This window comes from Cygnus atratus, chromosome 3, assembly GCF_013377495.2.
Source record: "Cygnus atratus isolate AKBS03 ecotype Queensland, Australia chromosome 3, CAtr_DNAZoo_HiC_assembly, whole genome shotgun sequence".
In the NCBI taxonomy this organism is placed as follows: Eukaryota; Metazoa; Chordata; class Aves; order Anseriformes; family Anatidae; genus Cygnus; species Cygnus atratus.
Window position 1 is genome coordinate 53,326,108 of NC_066364.1, and position 19,136 is coordinate 53,345,243.

Genomic DNA, 19,136 nt, shown 5'->3' on the forward strand with positions numbered 1-19,136 from the left:
CTCCTGCAGCTTGATTGCTTTCTCAAGGAGTAACTGCTTCAGGCATCTACCAAATTAGGCTTCAGATCCCAGAGCAGGTTAGAAAATTCTTCAGGGTAAACTGTAAGCTAAGGCTTCTTTCTTTTTTTTTTTTTTTTAGCATCCTTCTCTGAAAGGTCAAATAACAAACAGAAATATGGGACCTGAACTCTCCAACTACACAACTGTCAACATTTGCACCTCTACCTCAATGAAATGAATGCTATAGAATACATTTCATCTTGATCTATATATCATTAATTTTATTGTTGCATTAGGTACAACTATGTTTATTATGCATCCCATTTTAAGTTTGTTCTTCAGTCCAGACCTTCAGTTCACGAGGATCAGCTAATTTCCCAAGTTTTCTCCCTCAAACTTGGGAACAGCACTAACACACAAAGCAAAATATCACCAGAATCTGCAAGTCAGGGAAACAGATATGAGATTCCCATCCTGCAAATGTCTAATTCACATGTAAAATCCTTGTACAATCACAGCTATTTACAGTTATTGAAATACAACAACCAGAAAGCAACCGGCAGCTTTTATTTGCAGTATTCTGAAATCTTTGGCAGGACAGGCATGCACATCATTTTCGAAGAATCTTCAAAGAACTCTATTATGGATCATAAAAGATCCTATGAATAAAGCACAGTGTTTATTAATAAAGACTCCAAGTCTTCCAAAAGAGAAGTTCAAGGTACTCCAGCACTATCCATATAAATCCACATTTAAGTCACGCCCGCCTCAAGACAGCTGACACACCTTAACTCACAAAACACAGGGCACACGTGCAGTGACACGGAACTCATGGGTACACACACACAATTTCACAACAGAGACACAAGACTGTTTCTGAAACCAACTATAAACTGCCGGGAGGTTCCTAAAGAAAGAAAGGGAAATATATAAAAGTCCACACACAAGTAAGAACTGCTCTTTGAAAGTATTGCTTTGCACATACAACTGGTCTTAAGGTAAATCTAAAATACATTTATGGTCTCCTGGTGCTTTTTGCACCTTTCAAGGAACACAGGTCTGTAGTAATACCTTTAATATTTCAATTCATCATTTGTATTTCATATGGAGTAACATCACAGTGATTCTTCAGGTGATTTTAATCCTAGTTTTCTCTATGAAAGTACAATTTTAATTTGACTGAAGTTAACACACACACAAAAAATGGGTTCTGAATTAAAAACCAAGCCAGAATACCCCTCAGTCATTGGTTTTCCAATAAAGCAAGGTGCATGGCATTTCACTATAAATACTATTTGTAGCCAATCACTTCAGCTGTGCATAAATACAAACTGTATCTCCGCTGTGAGCCTGCCAGCAGCCTTCCTTCTCTTCACTCACATTTCCAACGAAATGTCACCTTCATCCATTTTGGCATACAGTTGAGGAACGACACCGTTCCCCCACTGTGCCTTTAAGTTACCTTCAAATGTTTTAACTATGCAATTCTTGGCAGAAATTGTTACGTTCGTTAAAGAGGAAGCAGAAGAAACACATGCCTTTCATCTCCTGATGCTATTCACTTGTGCCTTGAGCATCATGCAAGAGAGATCATAGCACCACGGTGTTGTTTTTAAGTTATCCGAAGTAAATTACTGCTACGATCAAGCCTGCAGCATGTGGCCTACCAGCCTTAAGCAACACACTTTTAAAACCATCTAGTTTGAGCACAGCCTTTAACGAGATCCCATACTGGAGGTGCTAGCACGGAGGCCGTTCAATCAGCACTACGAGACCGAAGGACGGGCTTCTCACCCTTCCCGCTGGCCGCGTAAAGCACGAGGCAGCCCCGGCCGGGAAGCGAGCCTCACCTTGGTGAGCTGGGCGATCTTCTTGCTCATTTTGAAATGCAGCTCGGGGCTGTGCTCGGCGCCCGGGCCAGGGCCGGCGCCGAATTTCCCGGCGGCGGCGGGCGCGGAGCCGCCGCCGTAGCCGTGCTGCTGCTGCCAGCTCATCCCCGGGGTCGCCATCTTCAGCGTCCGGCCCCCGCTCGGGCTCCGCCGCCGCCCCTCGCGCTGCCGGCGAGCGGCGCCGGGGGCTCCCCGGCAGCGGACCGCAGCCCCGGGAGGCTCCTCGCGGCCCGGGGCCGACCTCGGGGGCGCTCCGTGCCGCCGCCGCCGGGCCGTGAGGGGAGGCGGGCGAGGCGAGGCGAAGCGAGCCGTTAGCCCCGCAACCGCCGCCGCCGCCCGGCCGCTGGCGCCGCGCGGCCGCTCCCGCAGCCTGCCAGCGCCGGGCGGAGCGGCAGCCGCCGTGCGCGCTCCCGGCGGCGAGCGGGAGGGCGGGCGCGCGCGCGGGTCGCCGCCCGTCAGCCCCGGGCGTCAGTCAGCCGTTAGTTAGCCGTTAGGCTGGGGAAGGGGGAGCGGGGTGCGGTGCGAGGGCACGGTGGGTAGCCCCTGGGCACGGAGTGCTCCGTGAGGGAGCAAGGGCCATTTTGTCACCGCTGACACAGCCACGGAATGGCCGAGGTTGGAAGGGATATCACCTAGTCCGACCCCTTGCCGAGCAGGGCCACCTAGAGCACGTTAAAAATAAATAAATAAATCTCAAAACATCTTAAAACTGAGGTGAATTCGATAAGTAGGTGGCTGTGCAATTACTTCAGGTTCTCACAGACCCAGCTGGTCATGCACTTGAGCTGGTCAGCCGCTTTTCCTGCAGACACAGCCCCTGCAAACTGTGGTTACAGCACCGTGATCTGATGGGATGACCACAGAACAAAAGTCCCTGCCAGAAGGAATTCACAGCCAAATTTAGTGCATGTTTTAGCTTGGGTTTGACTGCTCTCTTCTGTTTCCACCCTGCACACCTCTGGAGAACAGCCACCATCTTTAACAATTTAATGCCTCTTTGCTAGGCTCCAGCCTTGGGAGAACATATATATATATCTTAATGGGGTTGGACACGTTTGATTTCCTGATTAGCAGCCTCTGCACTGCTCTTTTAAAAGCCCTTGATATTCTCTGTTGGGTAGTTTATCTTTTTGCTGCCTTTTTATTTTTTCCCCTGCTCTAAAATCCTCTTCTTCACATGGATTCTTTGTAGGCAGACAGAAATATTGAAGTGGTAAACTATAAAAATATGAAGCTAAATCCTTCCTTCTTTACAAGGGTGTGGAGAAAAGTAGTGTTTAGAATTCAAAAACAACATAAATCAGTGGAAGAGTCAGGAGTATGAGGAAATCCATGTTACAGAGCAATGTGTCTCACTTGCTCATAGAGATTCATGATTATGTGGTATAATAAATAGAACCATAGGATCATTAGGGTTGGAAAAGACCTCCGAGATCATCTGGTCCAACCATCCCCCTACCACCAATGTCACCCACTAAACCATGTCCCTAAGCACCAGGTGCAACCTTTCCTTGAACACCCCCAGGGACAGTGACTCCACCACCCTCCCTGGGCAATCCGTTCCAATGCCTCACTACTCTTTCTAAGAAATGTCTCCTAATTTCCAATCTAAACCACCTGTGGTGCAAGTTGAGGCCATTCCCTCTAGTCCTATCGCTAGTTATCTGTGAGAAGAGGCCAACCCCCAGCTCCCCACACCTTCCTTTCAGGTAGTTGCAGAGAGCAATAAGGTCTCCCCTGAGCCTCCTCTTCTCCAGACTAAACAACCCCAGCTCCCTCGGCCACTCCTTGTAGGACTTGTCTTCCAGGCCTTTCACCAGCTTCATAGCCCTTCTCTGGACACGCCTCAGGGCCTCAAACAACACAATGTGAATGGGCCCATGCAAACCTGAGGTCATGGTGCAGATTCTCTGATGTATACCAGGCCACTAACCAGAATGTACAATTAGACACTTTTGCAAAAGTTGCTGCTTTTGCATATGGAGTGTTTGTGAGTGTGCAATTGAAATACCTGCATTGAGGTCTGGGGTCTATAACTTCCATGTGTCTATGCACTGGAAAGGTGTTCAAAAAAAGGGCAAGAAGAACTCCAGAGAGTCTGGAAAAAGAATCTTTTATTGAAGGATTCATTAACCCCCACTGTTTTGAAGAGTGAGGAGTCTAAAAAGTGATTTAATCTCAGTCTTTAAGTTGCTGTGTTGCCTTGAGTTCAGAATTTGCATTGCTTGGGAAATTCTGACACCGATTTTTATTATTTTTATTTATTTATTTTTTCATTGTGAAGTGTCCAATTCTGGCAACAGAGAACAAAGGACAGATGGTGCCTACCCAGGCAATGATTCATACAGAAGGGGAAGAAAGAATAGTAGGAGCATCTGTATCAAATCTGTGTCCATATATGACATCCATGAATAGCACATACTGTTAATGCAGTTTTATCAAATTAAAAATAATTCAGCAGCCAAGGAGACTGTGGTTTTTCATTTGTAAGAAGGTCAAACTGCTAATTAAAGCAGGAAACTGACTCTGAAGACTTGGTTTCAGTTAATTGTTTTGTCTGGGTGATTGTTTGACCTTAAGCAAGCTCCTTAATTCCTGTGCAAATGGACACTTTCTCTACTGTGCCTAATAATGCCTGTGATATTAAGCAACGGCTGGCTGAATTTATTATTCCTCTTAGAAATCTCCAATGTTACAGAAACTTTCAGCATTTTAATTTTATCTGCACACTTTGAATATTTTGGATAGAGTTGTTTTTCAAATAGTGTGGTTTGGATTTATCAAATTTTCTTGTGAGACAACAAGCTTCACTTTTATTTTTGATTTTCTTCTGAGAATTATATACCTTTGCTGTGATTCATATTGGCCCCAAATCATTGTTTTGAGCCATTTTGAAGCGCTAGGAGAAAAGAGTCAAATAGGTTTGACAAAAGATTTGCCTGCCTCTTGTGTTGAGTTGCTAAATATTAAATTTTGTCTAGGTGCTTTTAAATTCAGAAGGTGATTAAATATGCTTTCTCTTTATTTAGTGTGTCTTGTAGCAGTATTTTTCTTATTTAAAATGTTTTCAAGCACCTCTTTCCCCATTTTATGCCTTTAGAGCTCAGATGTTGACTGCTCAGAATCTCTTTTCCACTAAGGTCTGAGCTGGTAGCACAGAGCCTGTTTTCTGCAAGGTTACTGCTGAAAAGAGGCTTTGTGCAGCTAAACAGGCAGGACCCTACTGCTTTTTTCCTTTGGTAGGATTTCATGTCTGTCATTATATTGGGATTTGTGGGTCCAGAGGTCTCTTGGGGTTCGGGCTGACACCATACAGAGGCAAATGGGGAGACAGCACTTGGGGTTTCCTGAAGGGTGGAGAACACAATGGAATGAGGCTGGGCTCTTTTAGTGTATATCTCTGCTGTGAAAGCTGTAAAGTGAAATCTGCTATCTCTTTTACCAGGAGCTTATGTGGGTGACATAGAGTTTGTATCTATCCCTTGTCTCTAAGTAAGTATAGGTGCTGTGCAGGAGTGTCTTGGTATACGGATATAGAAGATATATATTTTTTTTAATTTGAAAATACGTTTAGGAAAATTATGACTTAAGATTGCATTTTTATGCATCTGCCCTCTATATATACCAGCATACGTGCAAGACATACCATGGCTTTATAGTTTTGCTTTTTCTGATGTAAAATCAACAACTCTGCCGATGTGGAAATCTACCTCTGTTATTTTTTTGTTGTTGTTGTGTATTTTACTGCATAACTATTTATCGCCATCTGCCTCTTTGATGTTCATATGTTCCGGTATGCGTGTCTGTTTTCTAAAATTATGAAATAACATTACCAAGGCTTGCAGACTAGGAAAGAATTTCATTTACATTTAATCTGCTGGGAATATTATGGATTACAATTTCCATGTGTACAAAAAACTTTGTTTATCTCATCAGAGCTTTGACTAAGATAAATATGTGCAATCACTGTATGCCTTAGTTTCAAGCCATAGGCACAAAACTCCCTCTCTGATTCTTCATAGACAGCAAGTGTTACAAAGACTAAGCTTGCTTTGTGATAATGTCTTTTGACAACTCTGAAGATGTCAGAAAGCCAGCAGCTTTTACCGAAAGGACAGTTAACGAGAAATTAGACCTAGTGGTGTTTGCAGGTTTCTGCTGTTTAGTTTGTAAGCTTGCAGCCACAACTCTGAACAATGAGTTTTCTTTTTGTTGGTGGTGGGTTTTTTTGTTTGTTTGTTTGTTTTTTTCTGCAAATGCATATGAATATAGGTGTTTTTTATCACAATTCTCATTTTCATTTAATGGTTGATATATGCAAGTATGTAGTAGATAAATACTTAAATATGGAGACTCCCTCTCTCTCAAAAAAAAAGTCTCTTTATTTCTACCTGAATGCTAAACCATATACACACAACTTAAATTTATGTGTGTTATACACACAGCTTAAATTTATGTACAGGTTTAGCTATTTACATAAAATAATAATTCACCATTTAGGAGAATAGGGTAAAATACTCATAATAACAATACAACTTAAACCTATCTGTCATTCCCGCTTTAATTTCCTGGCCCAAATAAACCTGGTGGAATACAATAACTGAATAAACCCACGATGTCCTACTTTAACATAAGGACCTCGTTGCTAAGGCTGAGGTTAATCTATTATGCTGAGATATAATACGCTGAGATATCTGTGTAAGAAATCACAAAAAAACATTTTATTTTTGAAAGTCGACAGTTATCAAGGGCTTCTCCTGTTAGCTGCATATGCTGGTACAAAGAGGGGTATATTTACTTTCAGATCTATGAAGGGCAAAGAACAGCCTTGCTATGGCTGCAAATATAATCATGAAGGATATGCAGGGGGGAGGTGAAGATCCAAACAAAAATCAAAGTTAAATGTCCTAATACCTTTGAAATAACCTCATGAGCTTTTAATTTGAGGATTAGCAAGACTGTGATCTATGTAAGGTCCACAATCAGCTCAACATTGCAGGAAACTCATCTGACTAACTCAGTCAATTCAGCCAATCCTCTGGTCTCTATGAGTGCAAGTAAGCTGTCAGTCAATACTGAGTCAGCGGCACAGGGTTTCAGAGTCAGCCTGGTTGATCTTAGGTACTTGCCACCTTTGGATCTTAAAATTTTATGGCCACACGCTGCCTTGGCCTTCAAAGCTTGAAAGACTCAACTCCTGCAAGTCCTGAACTAATGTATATGCGGAAGCTGGCATAAGGTGAATATTTCAAATAACCAAGCAGAAAATGGTGAACATTCGTCTGATACAGATGAAGCTGTTTTGTCCCTTGTGTCTAGCTGCCCATCTCAGAAACTGTTGTGTTTAGTGTGTGGAAGATAGTTTAGGTCCCCGGTACATAACAGGAATGCCACCTCACAAATGTGCCAGAACAGGAACTACTGTCGAGATAAGGTGGAAGAGTTTTTGCTGCAACTTGTGAATATGAAAATTCTGAGAAAACACAAATTTTCATTTTACAGACAAAAAGAAAAAATCAGCAGGAGAAACAGAAACAAAGAAAAATTAGATGTCTGGACCAAACATTCCACTGCTTACACAGGGCTGTCTTTTAGAGTTGGGAGTCACACAAAGTAAACATTGGTCCTATCACTTACTGCTTTTCTGGAAGTTGCCGAGATACAACCTGGTAAAAGATGCTACAAGAGTCTACCTAGTATAAAACATTTTTTTTCTCTTGCTTTAGAAAAGATTATGCAGTACATTTCTCTTTAGCTGCACAGATGGGGAAAACTGGAGGAATCATTATTTAAGTATGAATCTTAGTGTTTCTATTAGTTCACAAGTTTTTTCTTTGTGAAGGTCTATTTCATTCTTGTCGCTTGCTAATTTACCGTGACAGAAAGGCATTTACCAACATTGAGAAAGCACCCAGACATGTAAAAAAACACAACTCTTGTGATTTACTGTCAAAAGAGAGAACTAAACCTATCAGTGCTTGCCACTAGACAGAAAATTAATAAGACAACTGGTCGTTACGAAGCCAGAGCTCATGCTGAAAATTCATGTAAGTGTTAGCAGGCTTACAGGATATTTTGTGCTAGCCATCTGCATCAAGATACAGCATGCAGCCCTACGGAACCTGTGCGGTACGGGTTTAGTAATTACTGATTTCATTTCAGGGTTAGAAACCACATTTTGGCTGACAAAATATGTCTTCTGAAGTAAGCATTCTCACTTTAAATAATGTTTCATTTTGCCTCTTCTCAAGGATTTTTTTTTTACTTGATAAGATATATGTCTTTCCTTTGAGACACCAATATAGTCCTTAAAGAGGATATAATGACTCTTATAGTCTTTCACATCACCTGCAAAGATTTAAAATTTTAGCTATCCCTTCAAGTTTCTTTTTAATAACTTTTTCTTCATTTTATGTTGTTCTGCTTTTTTAAATTATCCATGCTCTTTTTTTTTTTTTTTCAGGTAGAAGTTAAACCTAAAACAGGAAAATAGGCAGCTCAGCTGGGAGAGAATACCTTAGAGGAATGGTGAATGGACAGGAGGATGGGGACACAGAGTTCTAGTCGTGTAAGCTCAGGTCCTCAGGGGCAGATTTGGCCTTTGTGGTGAGGAATAGGAAGCCACGGAACCTTCATTTTGAATAAGTCTGCTAAGCAGGACCCTCACAGGGAATTTGGCAGATATTAAAAGAAGGGCCATCCCTTCCTGCACAACCTGTGTAAATCAGATTTGTTTTCCACTCCCTGAAATACCAAAGTAGTCCAAATCCCGATCTTAATGTTTCAAATCACTCTCTAGATTTATGAAGATACAAATCAATTTAGGGATGCAAATAAAGCTTCGCTTAATTTCTCTGTTCAAATCCAAGTTGTAGGCACATTTCTGAAAGTAAAAATACAATTTTATCAATATATGCTAAATTTAGCATAGTTCCTATTATGTTGATTTTCTACTGCAGATGAGGGATCCAATCTTGCTTTCTACAATGGATTGAAAATTTATCAGCTGCCTATCACATTTTTATCCAAGTATGTCAAAAAGTTGTTTTGTTTTGAATTGTTTTTATCATGGACAAAATGGCAGATAGGACAAAAGTTGATGCATTAAGTACCACTTGAATTTCAAGGTCTTGATCACGGACTTTTGATCTTTTACATTCTTATACTTCCCTGGCAATAACTCAATGGGAGACTGTTTGGAGTCAAAAATTAATACATTTCAGTTAATTCAATTAAAACATTTGTATTTATCGTCATTAGGATGAAAGCTTTATTATTGAAAGGAACAGTGACTGCAGGTACATTATTTTAGCTTCTTCCAGGGATGCATTAAGTAATCTTGCTGACTTCTGTAATGCTTCCCTAAGGACAGAATTAAGTGCAAGGGAGTGTTGTGGGTGAGGCTGGGTTGTGTTTAATGCAAATGTTACAATTCACTCAAAAAGAAGCCAATTTAAAGGAAATGTGCTATGTTCTTTTAGTAGTAACTGGTGAAGATTATTTTGGTATATTAGTATGACTTGTTTAGTTCAGTCCTGACATTATTTAAATATGCCAGACTTGTTTGCACAGACATGTAATGCACTTGTTCTCTTTTTGGAGGAAAAGCAGCTTTATAGGCTAAAATACAAAAATAATTCTGACTGATAAAAATATTATTCAGAATATTAATATCTGGTAAACAGTATTAAACAGTTGTGATTGAGCATGAGACTTACAGCACTGACCTTCCTGAGAAAATCTGTCCGGCTGATGAAGTTTGTTTGGTTTTGGCATAGTTATTGCTAGCTGGCATTTATCACATCTATAATGTGTCTTCAGGAAAAAATCATTGGTAGGGAAAAATAGCCAGTTCAAGTGTCACTGCTCTCGGCAGTTTGATCTAACATTAAATGCCTGTTCCCTATAGGAGTGTTGGTACGGAGTTAAGCTAGGCAAGGATTTCATTCACTGCCTTCTATGCTGCCATCCATATTGCCCCATGTACGTAGTCACTCGGACTTCAGCATGCCTATAAAATTCATTCACTCTCACAACAGGCATTACGGATGAAATGCAGATCTTTTTGTCTTGAGGTCATTACTGGAAGCTTGGATGGGATAGCTGAAAGCTGCGCTGAGTGGGAAATCTTATCTACAGCATAGGCGACGACTACTCGCCTATGGATATCCACAGGACTACTCCCTCACTACCAACGGGACCATTTGGAAGCAGACACAGAAATGTTCCACGCTAGGAAAGTTCAAACAGATGGCTGGTGTAGCCCTGATCCTGCCTTCGGGGTTATTCTGCAGAGCAACATCGACAGCATTTGCATGCTGTATTTCTCACTGTACCACGTGATGGTATTGGAAACTGAAAGACTGGTTGCCTAAAAGGTTTTACTTTCAACGTGGGTAATTAATCTCCAAGATTGGTTCAGGATTTTCTGGTCCACATAATTATCACGGGTCTGTTCCCTGACACATATCACAACATCTTGGCAATGTATTTTGTGGGATTTGAGCATGCAAATTTGGACACTAGAGAGGATTTTGGTTATGTTTCAAGAAGGAAGAAAGATAGACTGGCATCTTTCCAGAAAATGAACATTGATGGATTTATGGTCTTGCTAAAATTGTGTCAGGGCCCCAAAAGCTTTGTACAAGTGTCAATATTCAAATAAAAATGTCTTTTGTAAAATATTCTCTTGCCTTCAAATAGTTGAAGGCTTCTTTTGAAATGAAATGTTTTGAAAACTGCAGTACTTTAAGATGAATTTGCATATGCAGGTTGCTGTCTGAAAGTTCCATTTTATGAAAGCATTCCACAGAAATTCTGTTAAAGGGCAGATAAAGAAGAGCACCGAGTTTATTACTGATCTCCAATTAAGCTGTCAGAATCTTGTACTTTGACATAATGTAGCCTATTGAAACTGATACAGTAATGAAAAATATCACGGGTGGAGGGAAAAGAGCCAAGTTTGTCTGCCCTGAACAATATAACCTGAGATAATTTTTAGTTCTAGTAACTGCACTGTTATTATTAGCAGAGATAATGCTTTGAGGCCAGCTTGCCAGACATCCAGATTTGACTCGAATAGCAAAGACCACAGGGCAGTCAGCTGTCTGGATGAAGTGCATCAGGCCTGAAAATGTGCTGCTATGCTCAGACTCAACGCAGTGGCAACACAGCCTGCATTCAGCAGAACATTGGCTTCCTGGATCTCACCAGGAGCCCAACTCACTCACCAATATTTAAAAATTCAGAAGGGAACAGAGTTAGTGTTGGTCTTATTCTGGACAGAGGGAAGAAATTTGCTTTGGGAACGGGCTACGATCCATTCTTCCTAAAGTCAGCATCAAGTTGTTGACAATACGATTTCCCCAAGAGCTTAGCATTTTGTTTGGTGCATAATCAGACTAGTCTACAAGCACAGATGTGAGTATTTTTAATTATTATAGATAAAGGTTTTTAATTTATTGGGAAATGTTCTTGAGAATAAGAGAAATGATACAAGTGATTTCTATGACCAGAATAGACCTCATATTTACAAATTATTGCTTATGAAGTTTAGGAGCAGGCATCTTAGACAAAGTCAGTGAAAGTTATGTTTTTCTACATATATTATATAGAACAATCAGTCATCTTTTGAAATTTATGAATTTCAAAAGATGGCTGATATATAATAATTTATTACTTTACTCCTTAATTATAAGTGCCCATAATAACTATAATAATACCTAGCGCACTTGCTTTTAAGCATAGTTTACTATGCTTTTAGATATTAAGAGAATAATTTTGAAATCATAACTATTCTTTATATGCTAAGGCTGTACAATAGAGTTTATCAATTTTCACATAAATCCAGGTTTGGAACATTAAAAGTTTCCTGATCTGTAAGATCAGAACTACATAAAATGCATACAACACTTGGCAAGGAAAGCAGTAAAATGGAATAAAAGCTAAAGATTGTGATGACGCGATGAGGTATCTCCAGGAAACCTGAAGGACAAGAAAAAGAATTTGCCATTCATCATTCATGGTGTTAGAGGTATGCCATTCATAGGACTTCGTTTAAAGGTGGTGTTTTTGTTTGTTTATTTATTTGTTTTATTTCCCTTACCAGGCTTAACAGAAACAGATGAATTATTTTATATTGAAAAAACAAAAAGCACAAGAAAACTACTAGGAATATTTACACATCAATCTTTTGGAATCTAAAACCAGGCGTCTGGAAGAAAAGAAAAAAAAAAGAAAAAAAAAGAAACCCAGAGATTTTTTTGAAACTTAATATTTAAGCCCAACTTTGAAGAAAATCTAGTAATTCTGAAGTTTATGACAATGTTTATGACATTATTGTCATAAACTTTGTATTTCAAACTCCTTCACTTCTCTAAATACTTCAGTGAGTATTTATATGTAATTTCAAGGGCCAGGTTTCTGCTCATAAGATTTTAAAACTGCAAGTATAGTGCACATGCAATAGGAAATGAGGATAACTTCTCATTTTCTAAAAATAGATCGCTGTTATAAAGATTTCCTATAATAAAATAAACTCCATGTCTATGGAAAGCTCCATCTTCTATGCAGCTTCTATGCTCCGTCCACTACGCAGTTGGCTGCTTCCCTATTTGCCACAGAAGCTTTTTGATGCCAGATTATAATTCCTTATTTAGTGATTACCTAGAGAGGATTTCGGGAAATTATCTGGGAAAAAAAGGATGTATGATATCTTATATTATAAACCACAACAACCCTCATAAAGACATCTTACATTTCTAACACTTGGTTTAACTCAGGGCAAAAACATTTGCCTTTCAGATGCTTTTTTTTCTGAGCCAGAGGCTCTGCTGCAGCACAAATGGGTCCATCATAAAAGCAAGTAGCTCTCAATTTGGCATCCACCCAAAAGAGAGAGCAAGGCCAAGTAGATATTGAGTAGTAAGGGACTGATTCTACTCCATGTGGCTGTCATACAGTGTGTACTCTGGAGGTTTGTCAAATTTGCTGGAGCAGGAATTGTAATAAAAATAGGCTCAGATCAACTATTGCAGAAATAGTGGGAAAAGCCTTGCTTCTAAAAGATAAATCACTATAATACCCTCCTGTTACAGAAGACCTTCAGGGCCACATGTAACATGTGACATATAAATACATATGAAGAATACTAACTTGTCTTTGTTCAAGTGGAAGGTCACTTTAATAAAAGAGTAATTTATATTATGGCTTTTAACTACACGAGGTAAATACATAAATAAATGCTGATTTCCAATTTGCATTACAATCCAGTTGACATGCGCTGGACTTGTACCCTAAAATAAGTTTCTTATAGTAAAGAGAGATTGAGGCACAATCCTTGTTCTGTCTTTGAGAAATCTGGAACATCAAAGTCTAAGAAAGGATGTAATTCATATTTGGGGAAAGAATATAGAGCGATTGTTATCATCTGGTAGATATGCAAAGTATGAAAACTACCGGAAGACATACACAGATTTTGTTTTTTAATTTAAAGAGTGTTTTAATTCTTCATGCAATAAATTAATATTTATTTGATAATAATACATAATTCAGCTGCTCAACTCTCATATAACATCACTCAGGGATAAAGGCGTTGGATTCAGAAATAGTGCCCACCACTCAAACTGAATTTTCATCACAGAACTGTTCTTTCAGAATTATCAGTCAGCCTTACAGGATTATCATGCACTTCTCATTGTGTTTGCTTAGTAAATTACCTTACATTTGTTTTCCTTTTCAATAATGAAGAATGAGGGAAACTGTACCACTGCTCATTTTTGACTCTAGTCCCTAATTACTTTAGCCAGTCCCTAAATAGGTTGTTAAATTGGATCTTTCTTGGCTGTTTATTGTAAATTCATTGTTTGTAAATACCTTGATGTAATTCCAAGTGACCTAATAACTAAGAGTCCAAATTAGTGTTCAGGAGCATCCCCTCTGTGGTAGAAAAAGAAAATTCCATTTCACTGGGATTATATCATGTTATTTTCTTCCATGCTAAACTTCCCCTGAGAGAAAGAAAAATCTAATTCCAAGTTGCAGCTGAGAGAACTTGCTTAGCCTTGTCAGATCAAGTAGTTAGGAAAAGAATCAATGAACTTATCCCACAAAGAGTACTAAGATGCTTATTTTCAGCTACTTCTCTTATTAAAAGTATGATGGCTGGAAAAGAGCAAAGTTTTTATCATGCCTTCAAAGGGCTAACAATATCTTGCAATATGAGTTGAACTAAATTTACTTCTTTTTCTTTTTCTTTTTTTTTTGATAATTTACCTGTTTTTCTTTTCTTTCTTTTTTTTTTAATAATAACATTTACACAGCTGACTATACATTTTTACCTCTGCAGAAATGCAAATTCACTTCTACGTATCTACCTTAGAATTTGTGCTCTCTAGCACGCTTCTGTCTTTCTCAGTATCATGGATCCACGCTAAAGAAATAAATGTTACACCAAACACCAAGTAATTTTAAAATCCATTTATAAAAAATTACTTTAAATATTTTGTGTAACGTGCTGTTGAAAACACATTCTTCTGTCAAGTCATTTTGATAAAAGTAAAAGAGAGAGGAAAAAGCCATATGCAAAAAAGATGCATGTTTACTCAGGAGAGATGATTATTTCTGCAGCTCCAATTATTTCCATATTTGAGAAACTAAGTATGAAAAATGAAAAGGATTTGACATCACTGAAAAGAAGAATATTAACCTCTGTTTGAATTCCTGCAGCTTCTCCATTTTATTCCTCCTCAGTGAGCACAGTAGTCCTAGACCCAGAGATGCCAATTTAGCCAAAATGTAATTTCTTCCTAAAGAAGGAACAAGTAGTCTATTAGCATCGTTTTAAATACAGAGCTGATATAGAATACCACTGACAAACTCCTCCTAACTTACATGTAATATTTCAAAGAATAAGTAGATCTAATAGTGCAGAGCTAATTTAGAATATAGGCGACACAGTTATTTTTTGTTTGCCAGGATATGAGAGTAGCTAGTGGGACTGAACACACTTCTCTTTTAAAGACAGTTTCAGATCTTTAGTTCAATCTGTATCATCCAGAGAAAACTATTTTTGCAATGCTGTTAGAAGTTCCTTCTGAGATCAGTTTCACGTTATGATCCTAAGACAGATGTAGAGAAGAAGAATAGCACTAGGAGACTAGTTACATAATACTAATTTAGTCAAGATTTGACATCTTAACAAGTGAGAAATCCCTATAATAATTTTATGTTACTTTTTCACCAAGAATGAAGAATGACTACCTCACTATCGTATAATGAAGCAAAGACATCTCTTTTCTTGGATCCTTGCATTCTCTCTGTGTTGCTTTCTGTACTTCTTGAACACTTCAGGTATGACCAGTGACTCTGTACAGCAGTGCTCTGCAGAATGTCACTTTTCCTTTTACAGTCTTGTACACCTTTTTTTTTTTTTCTCAAAACAAACCAATCTTCCATCATGTTCCTCTACAGATATTTCTTTCATTACCATTTTCTTCGTAAGCTATTTTTCTTCTCTGCAATATTTCTTCTTTAGGGCTAATGTCTCTACTTGAAAGTTAACATCTTTCACAAAAACGCTACAAATTTAAACTTAAAATTCATAGGGCAGCTTTAAAGAAATGCATCCCAAGTTATATTCCAAATGACTGTGAGAAATTATATTCGCAACATTTTCTGGTAAAATGGCTGCTGACAAGCAGGATTACATGTCACTTGTAGACATAATTGATATATGTCTACGTTAATTCATTTTAACATAACCAACTCTACCACAGTTCTGTTTTAACACAATGAATGTGTCTAAGAATGAACATTTCATGGATTTTACTTCCCTGTTCCTCTTCTAAAGAAAAGGAAGCCAGGGTTTCACATGGAGCACTGGGTGTTAGAGCACAACTCTGTTTGGCCGATGGCAATTCTGTTCTCTAGTAGCTCTTACAGTGTTTTGTGGAATTTTAACATTAGACATTAAATCAGTAGACCACATCTGTACGTAGCTCAAATTTCTGTTATTAAGCCAAAGGACAATCTACTTCAAGTACGTTTCTGCTAAGTAGTTACCACACAAGGTAATCATACCCTGACAGGCTTGTAATTCTAAATATTAATAGATTAATTCAGGTTAGGAGGGTCCTTGGAGGTCTCTAGTCCAACCTCCTGCCCTAAGCACACTGAGAGGTGAGGTTAGTCTTTGCCCTGGTGAGGCTGGAAAACCTCCAGGGATGGAAGCTGTGCAATTTCCCTGAGCAGCCTGCTACACTGCCCGACAGTCCTCATTGAGAGAAAGTCTTTCCTTATATCCAGTCTGAACCTCTCTTTTTTCAATTTGTGCCACTGCCTCTTGCCCTGCTGTGCTCCACTACGAGGAGCCCAGCTCCACCTTCTTGATAACTCCCCTGTAAGTATTAGCAGGTGGCTGTTAGATCCCTTCTAAAGCTTCTCTTCTCCAGGCTGAGTACGCTCCAACAACGCTGTTGCAAATCCATTCTGACTAGCCTCAAAAGGAAGCATTAGCAACAGGCACTAGCTCCCGTTATTTATAGGGTTTGGTTTGGTTTTATTAAAGTGCTATCTGACATGTATGCCTCCCTCTGATTCCTTGCTTTTGTTAGGGCTGGTTGAACCCCACTTTTGGCAAGCTGCTATTAAGTGAAGCAGCTGAATAGACGGTATTTATCCTGCAGCCTTTAGCACATCTTGTACTACCTGACTCATCCTCATAAGTGATAAACATTCCCTTTTCCTCACGAAGGACAATATCTGAAACAAAAAATGATATTCCTAAAATAATTTAACAGAACACATTATTTAAGGATACTGATACTTTTCTGCGCCTTTGCTTCTCCTAATTTAAGAATTGGGGTAATTCTGTTGCCAGGGTTTGTGAAGAAGGAAAGCAAAGAGGGCAAGATGGATTTCTTCCAATTAAATCAAGTTTTATGGGAATTTTTTTTCCTTTAAGTGCAACCTATGTGAAAGATGGAAAAACAACAGGAAGGGTTCTTTTTTAAATGTATTTCTTACTGTATGTGTAACAAAATAATTTTATATAACACAAAAATAAGTGCTTCCCTTCCAGATATGCAGAAAGACACCAAAGTGAAATCTGAACAGGACAGCAGAAATGCTTTGAAACAGAAATATTAAATACAACAAAATAACTTAGAAATAGACAGACTTGGAAATTTTATGGAACTCCATTATGACATTGGGGAGTTTAATTTATTCAAAGTAAAAAAAAATATCCACTTTCTAGTGCCACTTTGACTAAAGTAAATAAGTACTAGAGAATTGTATCTTGTAACTCTCCAATTATCACAAACTTCACTCCTGCTGCAAAGTCAATGGAGGAAACAATAAAAATGTTCAACATAGTACAGCACCAACTGAAATAGCAATCCATGAGATTACTTGCAAAAGAAAGCAAGCAAATAGTGTGAGAATAGGGCCCTGTACTGAATTACCTCCCTATCAGACACTTCACTGTAAAGAAGGGTGAAAAAAAAACAAAAACTAATACTCAACAATTAATGAATCAAGACCAGAGTCTACAAACTAGAGATGGAGAATTAGGAGGCATAAAATACGATCAAAAGAAAAAGAAGAGCAATACAGCAAACATGTGACATGATAATAACAGTTAAATAATTTGTAGTCTTTGCACATGGAATATTGTGAGTCCATTAGGCTTCCCAAGAAAAATCGGCTAGTTAAAAGCCCGCATGAACCTGATGGGGAGAGGAAGGCTGATAATGCATTGGTTGGCAGCATGCCACTAATACAGGTGTAATTAAAATAATAATTTGCCAACCTGAATACAGACTACACTGAAGATGGGAATTCCACGTAATGAAGGATTTCAATTACTGCTATTGTTCCAGTCTTGAATTTCTTTATGGAAGTTCTGATGAACCTTGTATTTAAATTTCAATTTTGCTTTACTGGTGATACAATTAAGTCTCTCCTGAAACACTTTCTTAAAAAAGAAAAAATAAAACTAGGCATGAAAATGGTTTTAAATCTCACCTTCTCTAAATGATAAAAAGAACATTATCTAAATGGAAGAAGGTTATGTTAGTGTTCTTCCATCCACTTTAACCTGCAAATCAGTAGTCCCAATGACCCAACCTGTCTGCCAAACCATAAAAACTGTGAAATTTGTCCAAGGTGGTTAAGAATTAGTCCACAAATCATTACACAGAGGCTGTCCTACTTAATTTCTTTCTTATCAATTATTTTCTTCTTCAGTCATCTCCTGTAGAAGTAGGTAATACATTTAAATGAGCATCAAAAAGATTTGAAAAAAGAATTTAAATGTTCAGCTCATATTTATTATGAATTATGAAGAAATTATGAAGAAACAGGTCATGAGGTGAATAAACTGCAGTGAAGAGCCAGAAGGCCTAACTTTACCTAGTAAAAATTTCTGTCTCCAAAGCAGTAATTTCTTGCCAAAAATGCACTTGAACAAAAGAAATATTAAAGAAAAGGTAAATCTTATCTTTCAAGAGGAAGCAATTATTTTCCCATTCTGACATCAACATACGAAGGTGATAAACTGGACCACTTTAAATCAGTTACAAAAGACATACCAAGTAATCAGCATCGAAGAAAAGCAACAGGCACCACAAACACAAAAATGTAACCCCTTTTCCTTATGTACATATAAGATGGAAGAACTCTCTTTTCTAGAGTTCTTGCTTCATAACACTTCATAGTTGCTAGAAAGCCCACAATCTGCAAAATCAAACCAGGCATTTAAATGAAAGTTTCCTACATATATACTTTTTCATTACAAAAACACTCTTTTAAGCAATCTGTTCCACCAGAGGTTCTGGGAAAATCACTTGCTCTGTTCTGTCTTGGCAACAGAAAAGCACAGGACAAAACTAACAGAGGGTTCCAAATGTTTTTCACAACTACTCAACATTTTTCAAGGTAATATTACCATTAAAACAAACAAACAAACAAACAAACAACTGTGTTATTTGGCTGCCTTTTTGTGCTATAAAAGTTTCTATTTACCACTTTCAAATTTCAGTCTTCCTTTGATTTGTCAGAGAATTTTTAATGCCACGCTGTGGTGAATATATAGGATGAAACTAGGTCACTTCAGTAACCTGGGGCTGTCTTTGCTCTGTCTCAGTGAACATTGTTGGGCCATGGTGAATGAATTATTTCTTTCCTTGACTGACAATAGGATGAATTATTTTAGGAAATTTTATGCCTGTTTTAGACTGGTTATAT

General features: G+C 38.5%; 1 protein-coding gene across 3 annotated transcripts in view; it reads right to left on the reverse strand.

Annotated features, from left to right (window-relative positions):
* Positions 1–2,029, reverse strand: part of FAM184A (family with sequence similarity 184 member A) — a 79,797-nt gene extending 77,768 nt beyond the window's left edge. For 2 of the 3 annotated variants that reach the window (XM_035538923.2, XM_035538922.2), the window contains exon 1: positions 1,851–2,016. In XM_035538923.2, the coding sequence (XP_035394816.1) occupies positions 1,851–2,009 (159 nt within the window). In that variant the 5' untranslated portion in view covers positions 2,010–2,016. Of the gene's footprint in view, positions 1–1,850 lie in introns of all 3 variants that reach the window. The other variant, XM_050710172.1, reaches the window with a different exon arrangement.
* Between the last annotated feature and the right edge of the window lie 17,107 nt (positions 2,030–19,136).